General features: G+C 44.1%; 1 protein-coding gene across 3 annotated transcripts in view; it reads right to left on the minus strand.

The window, feature by feature from the left end:
* Window positions 1-19223, minus strand: part of LOC126531314 (uncharacterized) — a 51003-nt gene that overhangs the window by 19016 nt on the left and 12764 nt on the right. For 2 of the 3 annotated variants that reach the window (XM_050178810.3, XM_055071105.2), the window contains 2 exons: window positions 8245-8439; window positions 641-795 (listed from right to left, as the gene is read on the minus strand). In XM_050178810.3, coding sequence (XP_050034767.1) covers window positions 641-795; window positions 8245-8439 — 350 coding nt within the window. The remainder of the gene's footprint in view (window positions 1-640; window positions 796-8244; window positions 8440-19223) is intronic. The other variant, XM_055071106.2, reaches the window with a different exon arrangement.

Below are 19223 nucleotides of genomic sequence, written 5' to 3' on the forward strand. Positions count from 1 at the left end.
AAAGTTAGCTTTGTCATGTGGTTCCTTACAGTCAGCTTCGCCGCAATACACACGTGTTATGCAGTAAAGCGTACAATCACTGCAAAGGCGGTTGTCTGACTACACCGTGCAGACAATTTTCGACCCAATTTTCTTTTTAAAAAATGATGCGCATTAGAGTAACTTAAATACCATAATCAGACAGTGTCAGCTATGGTTACTGTTTGAAAATCTTCCTAGGGCAGGTCGAAAATAGCCATTTTTGACAGATTTTCTGCCGTGTTCAATGCATTCACCATCCCCCAAGCTCTGCCAAGACAGACGTACCGGTACCACTGAAGGGGTCGCTATTGTCACCATAGGGGTCAGGCGCAATCACGCTGACTGGTCAAGCTCGAATTAAGTGGCAAAGGTCAATATTGGGATCAAAATAACTAAAATTTCGCCCATAGAAATGCATGGCCACCAGCCAGGACCTTTAGTTGGGATCAAATTAACCAAAATATTAATTAACTGGAGTCTAATAAACGGAAGTAACCTGTACAGCATACAGAGCCCTATGACTTCAGCTCCCCACATGATTGCATGGGATTGTTTATCAGGGAGTAAAACAGTTGTGTTCTTGTTTATGCAATGCTAATTATGCTGGTTAAGCACTAACCTGCACACGGTTGTTCTTGCTGTCTCCAATAAAAATGCAGCGATCCGTAGCACTCACACCAGATGGCTCGAATATCTGGCCACGATCCTTACCCTTGGTGCCGAAAGTAGACACCAGCACCCCTCTCATATCGGTCTTGTACATGCAGCTCAAACCTGCAGTAATGCAAAAAGCGCAACTGCGCTGATTATACTGAAGTACAGCTCTTAATGTATGCACGATATTGCAGACTGAATCACAAAAATTTCATGCTACATACATGCTGTCACGCAAGTTTGAAGGGAAAAAAAGAAAGAGAAGTGGCAATATGCACATTCTTAAATGTTGTATGTTTTCTAAGGTACAACTTTGCTACACAGCAATAACGCAGCAATTTTGAGCAATATTGTGTGCATTTCGTGTCTTCAGCTGCGTGCATGGTACTTTCCTCCCAGGAGCATGGTCTGCTGAAACGCACATAGCATTTCTCTGTGAGAAATGCTGGTCGCACAAAGTTTACTCCTCCTTGCCGTAGGAAAAATGGCCTCTTTTTGGAGGTTACACTACATTCTTTAGCTGAAGAAATACTTGCGCTTGAAATTTTATGCAATGCATGAAAAGAAAGCCAAATAAATTCACTTTTCAGGCCTAGAAATTTTACTAATGAGTTCTATGTGATAACAAAAAAATTTTAATTGCCAAAAACAATATTGTAGAATAAAAATGAACAAAACTTATAAAAATATGTATGCGCTTAACTAAAAAAGAAAATGCTAAAAATGTTTCAAATGTACAATATGTTTCACTACCTGATAGCCACTATTTGTAAAGAAATTAGAATTTTGTCTTGAACAGTATTCCTGCTACAAAACACCAGCTGGAAACCCTGTACTAGGGGCGTGCCATGTGGCAAAGTAGACAAAGGGGCTTTGCAAGTCGAAGTAAATTTGTTATTCTTGAGTTTTGTGGTCATTATAGGACTTCTTGCAACTCAAAATTTGTATTCATTTTCAGCTGGCTGGTGCTAAATGGCTTGAGAGTAGAGACAATCAGAGAAGCCCAAACTTGCGGTGCATAGACAAAAAGCCAGCATCCTCCGGAACTCGCTGCTGGCCTGGAGCTCACTGTTGCTCAGGCCATTCAAAAAATCAACTACAGACACAACAGAATTGTGAGATTTGCAATGTTTCGTAGGTTGCACTATGCTTGCGGAGGTGACCATTTTCTCTTTTGAGCTCCTGTGTTTCTAAAGCCTGTTCAAGAATCGCTGCCACATGGAACAAGAACAAGCTACACAGAAAACGAGACTAACACTACTTTAGGTGTGATGGCACAGTGTGCCCATAAGTGGTGCAGAAGGTCTCGAAAATGGTGCTCAAAATCACTGTTAGCAGGCTAACGAGGACCAAAGGGCACGGTAAGGAGAGAGTTGATGATGGTGAAAACGTTTTATTGAAAGGAAAAGGAGAGGGGAGTTAGGAGAAGGGTGGTCGGATTCTTATTTCCGAATTCCGTTTGCTAAGGCCGCTGCCCTAGCTCTTTCCACGACGGTTTGCTGGTCCTCGGGGGTTGAGCTGGACAGGCCTGCCTCCCGTCCTTCCCACATTGGCTGTCGTATAGTTTCTAAGGCACTATTAGCCTGGCAGGCCCATACCATATGGCACAAATCTGCTTTCTGCCCACAGAATTTAGACTCGGCCGTAAAGGATTGTGGCTCAATAGAATGTAGCTTGACTGGGTTTAAATGGCATGGTTTGTAATCTTCGTAAAATACATTCTTCTGATTTATCTAATCCCTTGGTCGGGCCGGGGTATTTTCGTCGCAATAAGCGCAAGTGCTGTAATACATCTGTATAAGTTATTAATGGCACTGGGAAGTCCGAGTCTTCGGGGAGGGAGGAGGAGGGACCTCTGGGGAGAAAAGCTCAGGCGGCAGCATGTGCACTCATTTCCCTCTAACCCCTCGTGCCCTGGAACCCAAGTCAGCTCCTTGCGCAAAGCGAAGACCCCAGATTGTTTGAGGATCCTGCAAGCTAGTGGTGCAATTCGGCCCCGCATGTAATTTCTATATGCAGTTTGCGAGCCTGTAATGATGTATTCGGAACTAGGATGCAAAGCCGCCATGGCGATCGCCACCTCTTCCAATTCTGCAATTTCCCCGTGCCAAACAGAAAGTCCATTGGCCGTCTGCCCTTGATGCACCACCGATATTGTGGAGACTCCTCCTCCCATCGGACCCGCAGCATACACGAAGAAGGCTCCCTCTAATTTAGAATTGATCTGGTCCATCTTCTTGGTTCTTGCCCTCCTCCTTGCTTGATGATATTCTGGGTGCATGTTTTTAGGAAGGGGCAGTGTCGTAAAATTGCCCCTCCACTCTTTTGGAATGTCTTGTGCTGTTGCTGTATAGTAAGAACAGCTGATATTCAAGTCCTCCAGCACCTTGCGTCCCATTTTCGTTCCTGCCAATCTGGCATATTGACTTAATAGGTGGGCCTCAATTATCTCATCTGTTGCATTGTGCACCCCCAACTGCAACAATCACTCTGTAGATGTTTTGACCGACTATCCTAGTGACTTCTTATTTGCTGTTCTGAAAATGGCATCGAAACGCTTTAAATCGCACCTCCTCATCTGAAGGTACGGAGCCACGTACACAATTCTGCTGAGTATAAAGGCTTTGACCAACCAAAGAGCGTCGTTCTCCATCATCCCTCTCGTCTTATTGGTGATACGTGCGATCATTCGCATTACTTGTTCGCGTGATGTACGGAGTTGAGTAATCATTGCTGCGTTGACACCCTTGTTGTTAACCAGTAGTCCCAGGACACACACTGTCTCCACTTCAGGGATCGCAGCGTCGTGCCCCCAATTTTGACCGGGGCTTCACCTTCTCGTCTGCGCATGATTAGAAGTGCCGATTTTTTCCGGAGAACAGTGCAGTCCGCCCTCCTCGGCATATTTTTCGACTGTCAAAGTAGCTTCTTGGAGCGCCTCTTGAATCTGCCCCAGACTACCTTTCGTCACCCAGACCGTGATGTCATCTGCGTAGAGGGCGTGCCGAATTCCTTCTATGCAATCGAGTTGTTCAGGAAAGCGTGAAAAAGAAAAATGCACGAAGTATTGATGACGATTATAAGTGATACAACAATTACAGTCAGTGATGATTACAGTGAGTCTAACTGACATCAGCCATGTTTTGCACTACCCTAAACCGGTAAACATGGCCTGGAAGGCGCTGTTGACCAGTGTTTCCACAGTGCCACCTGGGCAAGCACCCATACGTGTGCCTGCTACAGCCCCATCATATACTCTGCTTCATAATGTGAACTCATCTCCTTTCAACCAAGAACTAGACCAATTTCTCGACAAGTTTCACTGCCCCACTGCTGCTGCAAAGCATCTTGGTAGCGGTATTGATCAGCAGGCTGAAAAGCCTGCTGCGTTTGTGCCATGACAAACCAACTTTCCCCTTGATATCAAAAGGCAGGTAGGTGAGAACAAAAAGATGTTGCAAAGATACCACAATTTCTTTCTTTGTTTTCATCCTGTCAAGCTGCACATTGTAATCTACAATAGGAAAATGGCTGAGCAGACACACTGCCCAACTTCCACCCAACATTTACTAGAAACATGCATAATGACATCATACTTGACATTCCTCTCAATGTTGCCTTGAAGCCAAGTACAGTAGAAAAGCAACAAGAGCTACTGTCATCGTGAAGTTACTGCGCATCGACCATAATGGTTGACGCGCACGTGCATTGCATGTGGTGATATTGGCCTATCAATGTGGTCCAAGAAAAAAAAATCCTCCACTTGTTGCACCATCTACATGGCAGTTACACAGTTCTCAAGCTGCTTCATGCGATGACAACAAAAAATGCCTTTGCTGTGAAGGCAGGCCTCCAGCTTCCATGATCAGAGGAGAAGTAATAAAATAGTTGCAGAGACTTGTTTCTGTAAGACAAGCAGTGCCCACAATACACTGCACTACTTGTGGAAAGAGAACATCACAGAGAAACCAGTACAGTTTGTTACTGGATTTGAGCTTGTCACTTTCGCCAAGTTGCTCGTCGCAGTTTTCAGGTTTTGTTGGCATTCACACTGTGTTGCGAGAGATAGTAACTGGACATGTGTGCCCGCTGTTACAGATATTTTCCGCATTCTCTAATTTTCAGGTGGTATATTCCTTAAAGGGGCCCAAATCACCCCTCAAGATTGGTGAAGAAACATACTCTGCAGATAGCATATGCTGCTGTAAACATCTGTGCCAAATTATGCACTTGTGTGCAGCGTGTGGGGTTGAACAGCGGAGTGCAAAGTCCCCTGCCTTCTGCTGCTCACTCACTTCACGGAGGCTGGTGGCTGCCCCTTGAAGTCAGCGGGCAGATTCCCATAGAGCACTGCTATTGGCTAACAGCTGACGCCAATCAGGAATCATGTTTGGATCAGTGAGCTTCTTCCAGCTGTTCCTGTGTATATTTATTGATGCAGTATACTAAGCAGGCTCAAGTAAGGGAAAATCTGCATTTAAAAGTTCCACAGGAATTGCGTACTTCCGAAAGAAGGCAACTGCCATCTACTCAAGCACACTCAGCAGTGCCTGCCGGCGTAGGATGGAACTGTGGCCACACTGCTTATCGGTGCCGTAGCCATCGGGTCTCGCTAATTTCGATTAGTTTTGAGTGCTTAACCATTATGCTTGCCAGCGAGCACTCAGTCCTGGCTAGATGATTTGGCAGAAATCGCTTTGTAGTGAGCTATTGATAACGCTTGAAAATGCATCATTTTGATGTGGCTACTAGTGTGTTGGAACGAAACGAAAATGAAAAACGAAAAAAATATATATGCATTTTTGAATGGAACGAAATGTAAACCAAAACATTACTATTTTGTTTCAGAGTGAAACCAAATATTTTTTATTGGTTTTCGGTTCAAGGGAAAAGTTGGCATTCCGAAACAATTGACTTTAGGCAGCGTCAGCATTAGCGCGTACCTCAGGGGTCCGCATAAGAGCATATCTCTGGCAGGGATAGTGTGAGCGATAGCCGGTCAAGCGCTCCACTAACCTAAACCTGCCGCTTGGTGCAATCGCAGATCAGCATCACAGCAAAACATAGAGTTTGCAGGCTGAAGAGCTTATTGTTTGTTTTCTATGGGCAAAACGCTTTGTTACCGAAGTTTTATTGTTCGTTTATGTTCGTTTAAGTCCGTTTTATCAGAACAGTGGTCTCACATTTCAGCGAGTTTGCTCGATGACGTGCTGCTTCTGAGTTCGTGCTCAGTACCCTTGACTCAAGGCACTGAGCAAGATTTCAAGGCACTGAGCAAGATTTCATAAATCACAACTCACTTATTGAGAAAAATAAATAGTTTTTATTGCTACATTGCTTTGAAAATTTTGTCATGTGAATCAAAACTGTTATAAACCATTAAGGATTATTTATTTATTTGTTCCGGAGCTGAACTGGAGCAAAACATTTTTTAGTGGAATGAAACTAAAACTAGAAAGAAAAACATTTCGTTCCGATACTCTAGTGGCTACTATCCATCAGTCAAGCTGGTGCCGGACAAAGCTGGCCCGCATGATTTAGCACCGCCAGACTGGAGCACATGAACAAGAGCTCACACTCCAGCCCTGTTGTGCACATAGCAAACACTGCACCGTATTGGCACCACAACCACAGTTAGCCAGTACAGTTGCATGTAGCTGTGTCTGCTGCGTAGTGTAAATACCATGGCTGCTACAGGGCGCTGCAAAGGGCCCGCTCGCTGAGCTTGCTGCGGCTCACTGAGCACAATCGCAAGCTCAGACTGTTCTGTGTGGGTGACATGGCTCCACGCGCGTGGCTAGCCAACCTGAGCACCAACAACCGAGTGGAACAGGCCATCAGCTTCCCGAGTTGCACATGCATAAAAAATGGCGTGATCAGCTGCGCCACCACTGCACGAAGATGGTTGTCGGGGATGTGCTTCGAAAAAGTGCCAAGAATGCCGTCGCCCATGGAAGCCAATGCTTCCAATTGCCATCACTATAACGATCTTTCAGAATAACAAACAATTTACCATGGTTACCTGAGTTATTTATATCGAGATTTGACTGTATTTCAGTTGAACATTCTCCTAGTCTTAGGCTATTTCAGGACAAGCCACATGATGTCAATGTGGTCTTGTTTTGACACAACTCACCCCTCAACACAAATTCATCTGATCACCCTGAACATTAGTGATGTACAAAGAGAAGATGAGTACACGTGCCCAATAAGCTGCTGCTGCTCTGCCTTTGTGCACAAATTCTGCAGCTGTCAGAATGTACATGAAGCCAGACATGTCTCAGATGTAAGCAAGACACTAATGCTGAAATAGAAGATTTATATGCACAGCAAACCAAAAATTACCGAATGGAAAGATAATGCATGATATGTATAGGCAAGTCCTGATAAGTAACATAATTACTCTAACGTGCAAATATTTTTTTAGAAAAAATTTACTTTAAGTTTACATGTGCTTCAGATTTGAGTATGAAATGATAACTACATCAGTGACAAGTTATTGTGATTGGCATTAAAATATTCTGTAATCCAATCCAATCGACACGTAGCAGCTGAAGCAGCTGCGGCAGCTTTATGCCGGCTCTGTAAGTTCATTATGCTTATAATCTTAGCACTATAGTTAGGCTGCCATGGTCCGCAAGGTGTTTAAGTATTGTGGTATCTCAAGTATCATAGATGGCACTGAAGACGAGATGCTCTGGGTGGTTGATAGTGATGAGGAGGTCTCCATCAGCGAAGATGAGCAGCGCCTGGTCTGCTGTAGCTCAGATGACAAATTTTCTTTTTCAAAGTGAAAATAAATCGCCTTTACTCATGTCTTGCCACAAAAGACTGGCAAGTGAACAACAAGTATGAAAATCAGAGTGTGTGTTACAATCGAAAGCACTGTATTTTTCCTCTCTGGCTACAAAAATTAGGCGCCCATTACAATTGATGTGCACATTAGAATAGAGTAAATGCAGCAAGCCAGCTCAAATAAGTCATTGTCAGGATGTGGTAGGACATGCACTACTGCGGCTGACTTGTCCGATAAGCAAGTGCCAGTGATGTAAGGGCAGTGCAAGAAATGTGCTTGATCCTCTCTAAACAAATTGCCCGCTCTCATGACGAAGCCTGGGGAGGTATTCTGTAAGAGTCTACCTAGTGGACATGTCCATTTCATCTGCTGCTGAAGTGCTGATTGGCTATAGCGCCTTGTGCTGCGGATGCGCAGCGCAGCCCAGCCAATCAGATCTTCAATACCAGACGAAATGGACATATCCACTAGGTGGACTCTTACTGAATACCTTCACTGGACCCACATTTTGACTCTGACTTCCATGACTACTGCCCCAGCACTGTGCATTGCTTGGCTCAGTAGAACGAATAGGAATGGATCCATGGCTATTACTAAATTATTACAGGAACATTAGGCCTTTTCACCGCCTTATGCACCTCTCATAGCCTAGAGAGGGCTCCCATATCAGTACTTCAAATCAGCCACGGATGATGCATCTTCACAGAATTTACTTCATCATGTTAGGAGAATTTCGTTCTCCACTCCCCATGCTAACAGCAGTTTAAGCTCACCTAGGTCAGAGACAAAGATGTGGCCCTTGTGCACATCCATGAAGCGGCACTTGGAGCCAGCAGGCGGCGATGGCACAAGCGGCCCGTACACCATGCATTGCTCAAAGTTCCCCGATGCACTGAAGCACCGCAATGTTGGTACAGCATCGCCAAGAGAGAGGGTGAACAAATTCTCCTCCCCTTGAATCGCCAGACCTGCAATGCAAGCAGTGACAACATACAATGAAGCAGCAACAACAAAGGGAGTCATCTATAGAGACTAATCAAAGTGCAATCATGGTGGGATGACATGAGAGTGCAACTCACTAAACATCATTCATGGAACTGAGGTCCAAGAGCCCTAACCCTCTACACCACTACTACCAATGTAACTTGAAGAACCATTACCACTTTCCCCCTACTTCTCCCAGGCATACTTGTTCTGCATTTTAAGCGCCGCGGCAATTTGTGCAAATAGGAACATTTTGGACCCATTGCGGCATGAAGAGTTCAGCTGAACAGACAGCAGGTTAGACTTCAGACAATATGTTGAGCGGATGTCCTGGTGCTCTGCTGCTCTATCTCAGCTGTTCTATGGCAGAAAATCCATGGCAAGTCATCATGGAAAATCCACCAGTGCTTTGACAGACTAAGAAATTTATTAAAGGGGCCAGGAAACATGTAACTCACCATAGAATGGCCTCACTATTACAGCACGTTCTCCCACAAATCTCACGCTGCAAAAAATGTTTTCAAATCCTTTAACTGTAAGTGGAGTTATCGCAACAGTATACCTGGCTTTCTCTTTTTTTTTCATCTCTACTAGCAAGCTGGAAGCTAAACAGCGGAGAAGGCAAGAAAGTGAAGCTCCAACCAAAGGTTGAGTGTCGCGGCGGCAAAAGCAATCGTCGTAGCACCCTGAGGTAGCTGCAGTAGACTATGCTACATAGCCTGCCACTGCCATTTCAGAGGCTATGAGCAGTGCAAAGGTGAAATGAATTTTCGATCTCTTTGGGATCATACATACATACTTTTTATTTAACTCAAAATTACAAATTACACATTACTAAGAATGTTCTCGCGATCACAAAATGAGCCGACAGTGCTGGTGGGCCAGGTGCTTTTGGTGACAACATTACGGATGCATGAGCAAACGACTATTCACTGCTTTTGACAGGAGATTGTAAATTCCCTACTGGAGGAAGTGCAATAATACTTGGCTCACATATTCACCGGAGCCTCGTTAACATGTCAGCAACATATTTTTACTGTGTTCAAAAAAGTGTTTCGTGGCCCCTTCAATGTTTGATAAATATTGACTGAAACGAAAGTGGTGACAAGGAACCAGCTTTGATATAGCATGAAACGTCTGCTGAATAAACATGCAAGAAAAAAATATATAGATGTGGCAGGGTGCGAAGAGCAGTCAGGAAAAAAAGCAGTCAAAGGGTTAGAAGGGCCTGAAGGTTCAACAGGATTTGCTATGAACGTACTACTACCAGTGGCGTAGCCAGAAATTTCGTTCGGGGGGGGCTCACATTGTAGCTCGGCCTCCTCCTAAGAAGAAACATTAGGTCGGATGCTCCTATCTAAATACATGTAGAAAGAGAATTCGTTTTTCTCGGCAACCACTGTACCAAATTTGATGAGGTTTGTAGCATTTAAAAGAAAAACTCATATTCTAGTGACTGCTTGTTCCGAATTATCGATTTAGGTTGTCGATATTTTATTAAAAAGTGGCAAAAATCGAAAATTTCAGGAAAACGAAACAATGAAGGTTACAACTCTGGAAATCAGCAATGAAAATTGATATCACAATTCTGTGAATTGCACATAATGGTACATCTACAGCGGACAAATTTGATATGTTACACATGAGCCTCAAAAAATTAAGTATTATGGAAATACGGCTCTTGCAGAACCCTTGTACATAAAATAACCAATTCACGTAAGATACAAAAAGACATATCGAATTTGTCCGCTTTGAATGGTGTAATGGATGCCGTTTACAAAACCGCGATATCTGTTCTTGATGCAGAGCTATTAGTTTGTAAACTTCGTCCTTCTATTTTTTTCGAAGTTTTGAATTTTTCTAAATATTTTAAACAAAGTTCCGGCCCTAAATCGAAATTCCGCTTCCAACAGACACTAGAATTTAACTTACCCTCTCAAATGCAACAAATTTCATTAAGAGCGATAGGAGTTATCTCAGAAAAGCGTTTCTGCGTTTTACATGTATCTGAATAGGCCGCGTCGGAGTGGGGCCAAGCTAAAGCTTCCCCTTAAACAATTTGCCTAGGGATCAAATACATGAATAATAATTGCATTGCCATTGCAAAAGATGCTGCAAACGAATTCTTGAACACTACGTACTGTCAATACAAGTAAAATATGTATTCTTTCATAAAATATTATACTCGTATGTGCCAAAAGTTGTGCCGAACATAACTGATGTCAATGCTTCCATGTTTTTGTCTATTTCATAAGTGAATAAAATATCACACGAGCTTTAGAACTACATCAGTTAGATACCAGCAAAGCAGTGCATGCCGCTGATATGAAAAATGTAAATGCCATAAAATGAACAAGTTGAGCACAAATATGTTAATGAAACTTTGTCATTCAAGATCCTTGTTTACATTCTTGTACATATGAAACGGCCAGTGAAAAATCTCAATGACACTGTCATTTGTTCCAATGTATTAAGCAGGAGCAGCTGTCACCGGTCTTGTATCGTGAGTAATTGCACCGAAAGTATAGTCGCAGCAGAGAGCACGTATATAAAGCAAGAGTTCTGCAGAATATACGAGGGCGAGTCAAATGAAAGTGAGGCAATGCGAATATATGACAAACTGGGTACTTTATTTAAAAGTAGCCTCCATGAGCATTTAGACATTTGTCCCATTGACTAACGAGTTGCGTAATTCTCGCCTCATAAAGCTCCTTGGGTTGCTGCTTCCAAACGTCTGCAACTGACTTTCACGTCATCGTCCGAGACGAATCTGGTTCCCTTGAGCTGTTTTTACGGTTGCCCCAAAATGTGGAAGTCGCAAGGCGACAGATCTGAGCTGTATGGCGGATATTGCAGCGTTTCCCACTTGAACTTCGCTAGTTTTGTACTAACCACATCAGCGACGTTGGGACGGGCATTGTCGTGGAACAAGATGATCCCATTCGTCAATTTTTCACGTAGTTTGTTCTTGATTGCGACACGCAGCCGATCCGGCGTTTCACAATATGGGAAACAATTGATAGCCTTTCAAGATTTAGCAAATTCTATCAGCAATGGCCCCTCACGATCGAAAAATAAAAGTGAACAACACCTTTCCGGCGGAAATCATAGCCTTTGCTTTCTTTGGGGGTGGTGAATTCGAATGTTTCCATTGTAAGATTTGCCGTCGTGTTTCAGGCTCGTAGTAGTGGCACCATGGTTCATCCCCGATCAGAATTGCAGACAAGAAATCATCACCCTTATTGTGATACCGGATCAGATGAGTAAAGGCAGCACTGAACTAATCCGTAATCTGGTGGTGGTTCAAAATCTTGGGCATCCATTGGGCACACAAGAGCCGATAACCAAGATATTCATGAATTGTGGCGTGAACGGTGACGGTGAACCAAACCGTGACTGATGTTCACACGCTCTGCCAGTTCATCGATGCTTATCCTCCGTTCTTGTGTCATCAGCTCATCAACTTTTGCAATTTCATTAAGGGTGATTGCACGATGGCTTTGGCCCGGTCTGGGATCGTCTTTGCAACTTTCACGTCCTTCTTTGAACCGTTTCTTCAAACGCTTCACAGTAGCCAATGAAATGCAATGTTCAATGTACACGGCAGCCATACGGTGACTAATTTATTTTTGGGAAACACCTTCAGCTGACAAAACCTCATGGCACCACGCTGCTCAACTTCTGGAGAGTCCATTACGTCACGCAACCATGTTCAACTCAGTGTACGAGCGCATTAAAGAACATTTATTCTCACACCTGCGTGCCACTTTTGTAAATGAGAGATGCCTGCGTGCTACGCGCAGGCCTTGCAGATAATGAACAGAACCATAATTGCGCGGGGTGGGTAGGCTCACTGTCATTTGACTCGCCCTCGTACATTATAAATGCGAAGATACAATGGAATATACAAATGCGAAGATACAGCTTGATAAATGGCAAAAAATTGCCACTGGAGACAAAGTTACTGCACTATACACAAAACCTCGCAACAAGATATCCAAACATACGTATAAGTCTCCAATCAATCTACGTATCTAAGAAAAAGTCATGGTATATAATGGGTCAAACAAGGCAAATAAACATGTTGGGCAATCACAGATGCACAGAATCCTAGAACCTGCACCAATTCCATCCACTCTCCCCGATGCATTGCGCGCGACGGAAGGCGGTGCGCTTGCTCCCCACTTTTCTCCTTTGCGCACAAAAGACTAAGCCACCATCGTCGGCTCACCCATTCCCCCCCCCCCACACGCTTTCACTTGCACATACAGCATGCGGCGCGCGGTCACGATGTTATCGCCCTTGGACTTTATGCGGAACATCAGGGCGACGGCGACGGCAGGAATGCGCCTAGAGTCTCCATATAATTGCTATCGCAATAATATAATAAGTGTGTCCGGCAGCTGAAGCGTGCCATGGCCTATTACTTTCCACAAAAGATGTAACAAAATAGAACTTACACCATGCGACAATTCGCTGCGCCGCAACGTTTCTTTCTTTTTTTCATTTTTGGGGCGGGGCAACCATAATGAAAAAAGAAAACGCAAAGTATGTTGGTCACAATCGAATGCCTATTTTGGGCAACTAATGTGGCTATTAAAGGAATATCGAAGAAAACACGAGACGCTTGGTCCACCAAGAACAATGCGCATACTGCTCGGTATCCTACACCGGCGAGACAAGACTTTCTAGAGAGGTTGTGCTCAAGCGAACGCGGTGCAATCCGTCGAGTCCCCAGAGTGATGGCGGCGAGCGACCATTGTTTCTTTTTCTCATCTGCTAGCTAGAAAGCGTCCAAAACTCTGCCAGGCAAAAATGCACTCGGCCAGAGAACGCGCACTGAAGTGCGCCGCGCGGTGGTCGGGGCAACACGAAAAAAACACATGCGCTCTGGCTGGCTCTGGCAGCCCCCGGGTAGGTGAAGGAGAACAAAAAAAAAATTGAAGAGGCTCAATGTGCCCTCCTGATTAAAAGTCGAAGTAGAAACAATAAATAAGAACATAGTTACCTTGGCTGGCTTTAGTGTCTTCACTGGATGCTTTGGCGCAGGTGAAAAAAAATGTTGATATTTTTTTGATGTGGCATGACGGCATGAATGAACCACCACAACGCTTCGTCCCATCGGGCCTCACTGCGGGCTTTGTCAACTTGTCTGATAGTGTGTTGATGTAGCTTGTCTCATTGTATGGCCCGTTGTACGACTTCGGAAAAGTTAATGCACCTTTGGCATCAAATATTTATGGGAACATTAAACTTACAAAGTTCCACAATTGAAAATCTAAAGCACATGTTTGGAAATGTCAATGCACCTTTCACATCAAAAGTTTATGAGAACTTTATACCCATAATGTTTCGGAATTGACATCCACGCGCTTCGTAGATTCCATGATATAGTGTAGATTCCGCGGCCTCCGCGAGAGGCCACGGCGAGCCCGTTTGTCATCAAAACGCCATTGAAACTTTGTGCTCGAATGGGGCTGCTTGCGTTATGTGACTCCCGGTGCATGGGTGTTGCCGCAAAATCCAACCCAAGTTCGCAATTTTCGCGGTGAAATGGCTTTTCGAGCGTGAAAAAGACGTTCTAGACCAAATCCAGAATGATTTCCTGCGCCTGGGTTTGCTTTGGCCAGCGGTGCATGGACAGCACGAGAAAAATTTTGGGGGGGGGCTGAAGCCCCATAAGCCCCCCCCTGGCTACGCCCCTGACTACTACTAACAAACATCTGTGAAAAGAAGCCACATGGTTGGTGCGACAACAATGACTCATTGTGCAAAGTAACATCCCTCATCTGGATTCTTATACAGGGTGTCCCAGCTAACTTTATCCAGAGTTCAAAAATATGCAAATGCCATGTAGCTGGGCAGAACCAAGGTAATGTTGTTTGCCGTCGCTTGGAGATCCTCAAATAACTTTTCTTGATTCCACCCAATTAGATAATTAGGCTTAATTAATCAACTTCTCAGATATTGTTACTAGATGAAAAGTGTCGATGAAAAAATTCTAGAGTAACATGAAAAACTCCTGAGACAGCTTTCTGTTACTCAATATGTGCTACATAAAAGTGTTTTTCCAAGCGTGAAAGAAGCCCGTGAATACACGCAAAGGGCCTCGAGTGGCCGGTCACGCGGCAATTTCGTGTGCATTTGCAGGCTCCTGTCATGCTCCGAAAAGCACTTTTATGTAGCACGTATTGAGCAACAGAAAGCTGTATTGGGAGTTTTTCATGTCGCTCTACAATTTTCTCAATGACACTAACTCATATATACTAATTATCTAATTAGGCAGAATGCGAAAAATAATGTATCGTGGCAGTAATGTGGCATTCACATATTTTTAAACTCTGGCTAAAGTTAGCTGGGACACCCTGTATATCAGCCAACAGCAAATGCTGGCAATTTCTGCAAACCTGCAGATTACAAGAGTGCAGATGATGCACTAAGCACCAAAAATGTCATCCTCGCCGCTGCAACATATGTTCTTATTGCTACAGCTTTCTTTAAGCACCTATTTCCTCAGTGGAGGGCCTTGAGGTAAAAAAAAAAAAGAATAATGAAGACATGCTCACAACCTTCAAAATCAATGCTCTGGACAAAGCACACCATTATACAACACAATATGTCGCAGTGCTTCCTGGCTTGTTTATAGTTTCTTTTTGAAGTAACAAATTTAGATTGCATACATAAGAAAAATTAAAGAAAAAAATATTCCCAATGCAGTTTCTTGTAACAGAACTGCTTGTAACAGCCTTTGTAACAGTTCAGAAGATTTAAGAGAGCTCACCGGGCACATTCAAGATTTGTCACTTTAACTTCTAGATTTGTCTAGTGTGCGTATAATGACCACAGAGTATTTAGAAATCATTCACAATTCGCTGAATGCATGCAACATGCCTTAAGCAGCAGTCTCCAAATATCTCGGACTGCTGCACTGTGTAGGCAATTTACTTGCAAAGTTCAATGGGGAAACAACGATTTGCGGCACCAAGTCTGCATAAATTGCACACTGATTTTACAGTTTTTAAGCTCCATATACCCATAACGCATACAAAACCATGTATGATGTCTCGATGAAACGTTGTTTCTCTCCTGAACCTTAAATACAAAGCACTTGTTGGCCTTACACACTTTCAAGCCTCAAATTTATTATCTTAATTTAGCAAGCAATTCTCGTGCAGCTACACTGCCTGCTTCACATAAAGCTGTTTCAAGGACCGTACCTAGCTACTAAAATAAACATCATTCAATGTCCAGTTTTTTATAAATGCAAGGCTTTTCTTAGCTAAGTCGAGGCCAAGGTCAGAGTAAGGTCATGCTCAAGGATGTGATGACATTTTGATGACATTTTGGCTCTGAAAAATGTGGAGATGAGTGCAGTCTAAAAATGTGAACATAGTGCGAATTAAGGTAGCCTGATTGCCCAGTATTGGACATAGTCCAAAACAGTGAATAAAGTGCGAATTAAGGCAGCCTGCGGCAGCAGGTGATGCACATGAGTGCCAACACGAGCTCCAACACCAACGTGCTACGATTGTCCTGCTCTGTTATTTCACTGCCTTAATGACATTGTGACCATTCTTTCCTTGTCATGTCAGTGATCTTGCAACCATTTTTACTATGTTGCTGTCACTGAGTCGTCTTAGGGCTGTCTCCATGCCACCTTCAAACCGTCATCATCACAAAGTCATTAGCATTCCATCGTCATCCTATCGTCGTAGCAATTGCACTCATTCACCCATTGTTCAATTCATCTTTTATATCAGCTTTAGGGAAGAAACCAAGGTTGGTGAAAAAAAAGCAGTGTTAACCATCGCTTGACTAGCTCCTTCACCCTGTACAGTCAGACAGTGCCAGCGCATGATACAGATCGATGTATAGCAGTAATTGCATATTCTATACAATAAAATGCAAAACGAAATGCACTGTCCAAAACAATTTTCTTTTCCCATTGAATCACAATTCAACTAATAAAATTAACTGGTTACAAAGTATATCGTTATGGGGATGTTGGGAGTATAGAGACTGTATTTACAATATATATACAAGCAGAGTCGATGTGGTTAAGATGGCTGACCAGCAACAACATGTAGCAACCAGCATCTCACGGTATTCTTCTTCCTTTCATTTCTTTTATCCTTCCGTAAGAGGACCCCTGGGTGCTGAAGCGCCGTTTCGGCACATGTTATGCAAAGAACGGCGAGCGAAGTATGGCTTCAGCCGCGAAAATTGCACAATGTCAACAGGTGTGTCACACTTGAGGATGGATCAAACTGTAACGGCGAGTTCTTGTAATTGATGTTAACTTGACGAAGGAGTTCATGAGGCCCTGTGTAGCGAGAGAGAAGCTTCTGGGAGAGGTCGACCCGACAACACACCTGGGACGAACTTAACATCACGATGGCACCGGTCGTAACGCTCATTTTGCATATGCTGCGAGGCTAATAAATGAGATCGGGTGACTTGATGTGCCATATGAGCGCGAGCAATGACTTCACGAGCGTACTCAGTTGCAACATGTGTCACAGAAGGTAGGATGGTGTCAAATGGCAATGTGGGGTCGTGACCATGCAAAAGATAAGAGGATGAATATCCTGCAGTGTCACGCCGGGACGAGTTCTATGCGAATGTCCCGTAGGCCAGCATGGCGTCCCAGTAGCGACGATTGCTGGAGAATACATCGACAGTATCTCTGTAAGCGTTCGGCTGACATGTTCCGTAATACCGTTCGTTTGTAGGTGGTAGGCGGTGGACAGCTTGTGCTCGGTGACACAAGAGTGAAGGAGGTCGTCGGCAACTTGAGACAAGAACGAGCAGTTGCGATCTGTAAGTAACTGTGGTGGAGAATGACATCGTGGAGGAGAAAATCAGCGACGTAAGTTGCGCAATTAGTTGGCAATGCCTTTGTTATCGCATAGTATGTCACATAATCAGTAGCGACGGCGATCTACTTATTCCCTCTAGTTGTCGTCGGAAAAGGGGTGACGAGAGAGGAAGTCAGCATACTTGTACAGACATCCAGACTTGTAGTTGACAATAACTGAAAATTCCTGGAGCCACAAAGCCCAGCGACCAAGCTGTCCTGTCGGGTCCCGGAGACAGCCAACAGAGGGCGTAGTGGTCTGTTATGACCAAAAACGTGCAGCCGTACAAATATGGCCGGAACTTGGCGACAGCCCAAACTAAAACCAAGCACTCCCACTTGGTCATGGAGTAATTTCTCTCGGGAGGTGACAGCAGGCGGCTGGCGTAAGCTACCACGCACTCGGTACCATTCTGCTGTTGGGTGAGAACAACGCTGATGCCGTGACCGCTTGCGTCAGTGTGGACTTCGGACGGTGCAGATGGATCGAAATGAGCAAATATGGGAGGGGTGGTCAGAAACCCGATGAGAGCGGCGAACACGTAAGCCTGCTCTGGGCCCCATGAGAATGGCGTGTTCTTCTTTAGACGATCTGTCAAAGGCCGACCAACGTCGGCGAAGTTTTTGACGAAACGGCGAAAGTAAGAACACAGGCCAATGAAGCAACATAGGTCAGAAACAGAATGTGGCACAGGGAAACTGCGAACAGCGCTAACTTTTTCCGGATCTCGTTGTACACCAGATGTGTCAGTGAGGTGCCCTGACACGGTAATCTGACGACATCCGAATTTACATTTCGTGGAGTTCAGTTGGAGGCCGGCTTTTCGGAAGACCGCAAGAATTGCAGCGAGTCAGGTAAGTTGGCTGCCGAATGTGGGAGAAAAAACAATAATGTCGTCAAGATAACAAAGACAGGTGGTCCATTTGTAGCCTCGCAGAGAAGAGTCCATAATACGTTCAAATGTTGCAGGGGCATTGAATAGGCCAAAGGGCATGACTTTGAACTGATATAAACCATCAGGTGTGCTGAAGGCCATCTTCTTGCATTCCATTTCATCAACCGAAATCTGCCAGCAGCCAGATCGAAGATCAATGAACGAGAAGTATTTAGCTCTGTGGGCTTCCTCCTGGAATGCTTTGTGATCTAAAACTGTCATAACTGATTTCATATCCCTCAAAAAATACATCTTAATGAAACATTTTTAAGGGTACCTGAAAAAAAGATTTTTTTTCTTTTTCGGATCAGCGGTGTCCTGCGTTATGTGGTGAAGAAAGCAACACTTCTTCACGCTAGGATGTTCTACGCAGCCCCATCTTCGAAGAATAGTTATGGGCTGTCCAACAGGCCCAAGACGCGGTGGAGACGCTCGGCCTCTATGTCCCAACGTGGGAACGGCCTGCTGCATGCCCCCTAAAGGACCACAACAAAGTTCGTCCATTCATCCATCCATCCATCCATCAATGGTATTCAACATTTTAAAGGAGGTTCACACACCCTGTGCTGGCTAACCGTAGTAAAATCGGCTGTCATTATTGTTATTGCTACCCAGTTCGAATAGTGAAATGAGTTGCTCTTCTCTTGTCATTGGTATAACCATTACAGAACAATAAATATAATAGAAAGAATAAATTTTTAGGCCACAAAATTTTAATAATCATAGCCACTCTACGTATCACAAATGGGTCTCTGCCTGGAGGCTTACTTCAGCCAGTCGACGTGACGTTGCATGAATTTGTTTTTCTCCTCAGAAAATGTTTTCAAGTCCTTGAAGGCAAACGCTCAAGAATACTAGAACGCGTGAAGCTGTTAAACACATGAAATATAAAAATGCTCCATTCACCTCTGCTGATGCTGAGCACTCAGCTTATAAGCTTATTTTGAGTGAGAAGAGGCATAATTATGAAGCCCAA

This window comes from Dermacentor andersoni, chromosome 5 (assembly GCF_023375885.2).
Source record: "Dermacentor andersoni chromosome 5, qqDerAnde1_hic_scaffold, whole genome shotgun sequence".
In the NCBI taxonomy this organism is placed as follows: Eukaryota; Metazoa; Arthropoda; class Arachnida; order Ixodida; family Ixodidae; genus Dermacentor; species Dermacentor andersoni.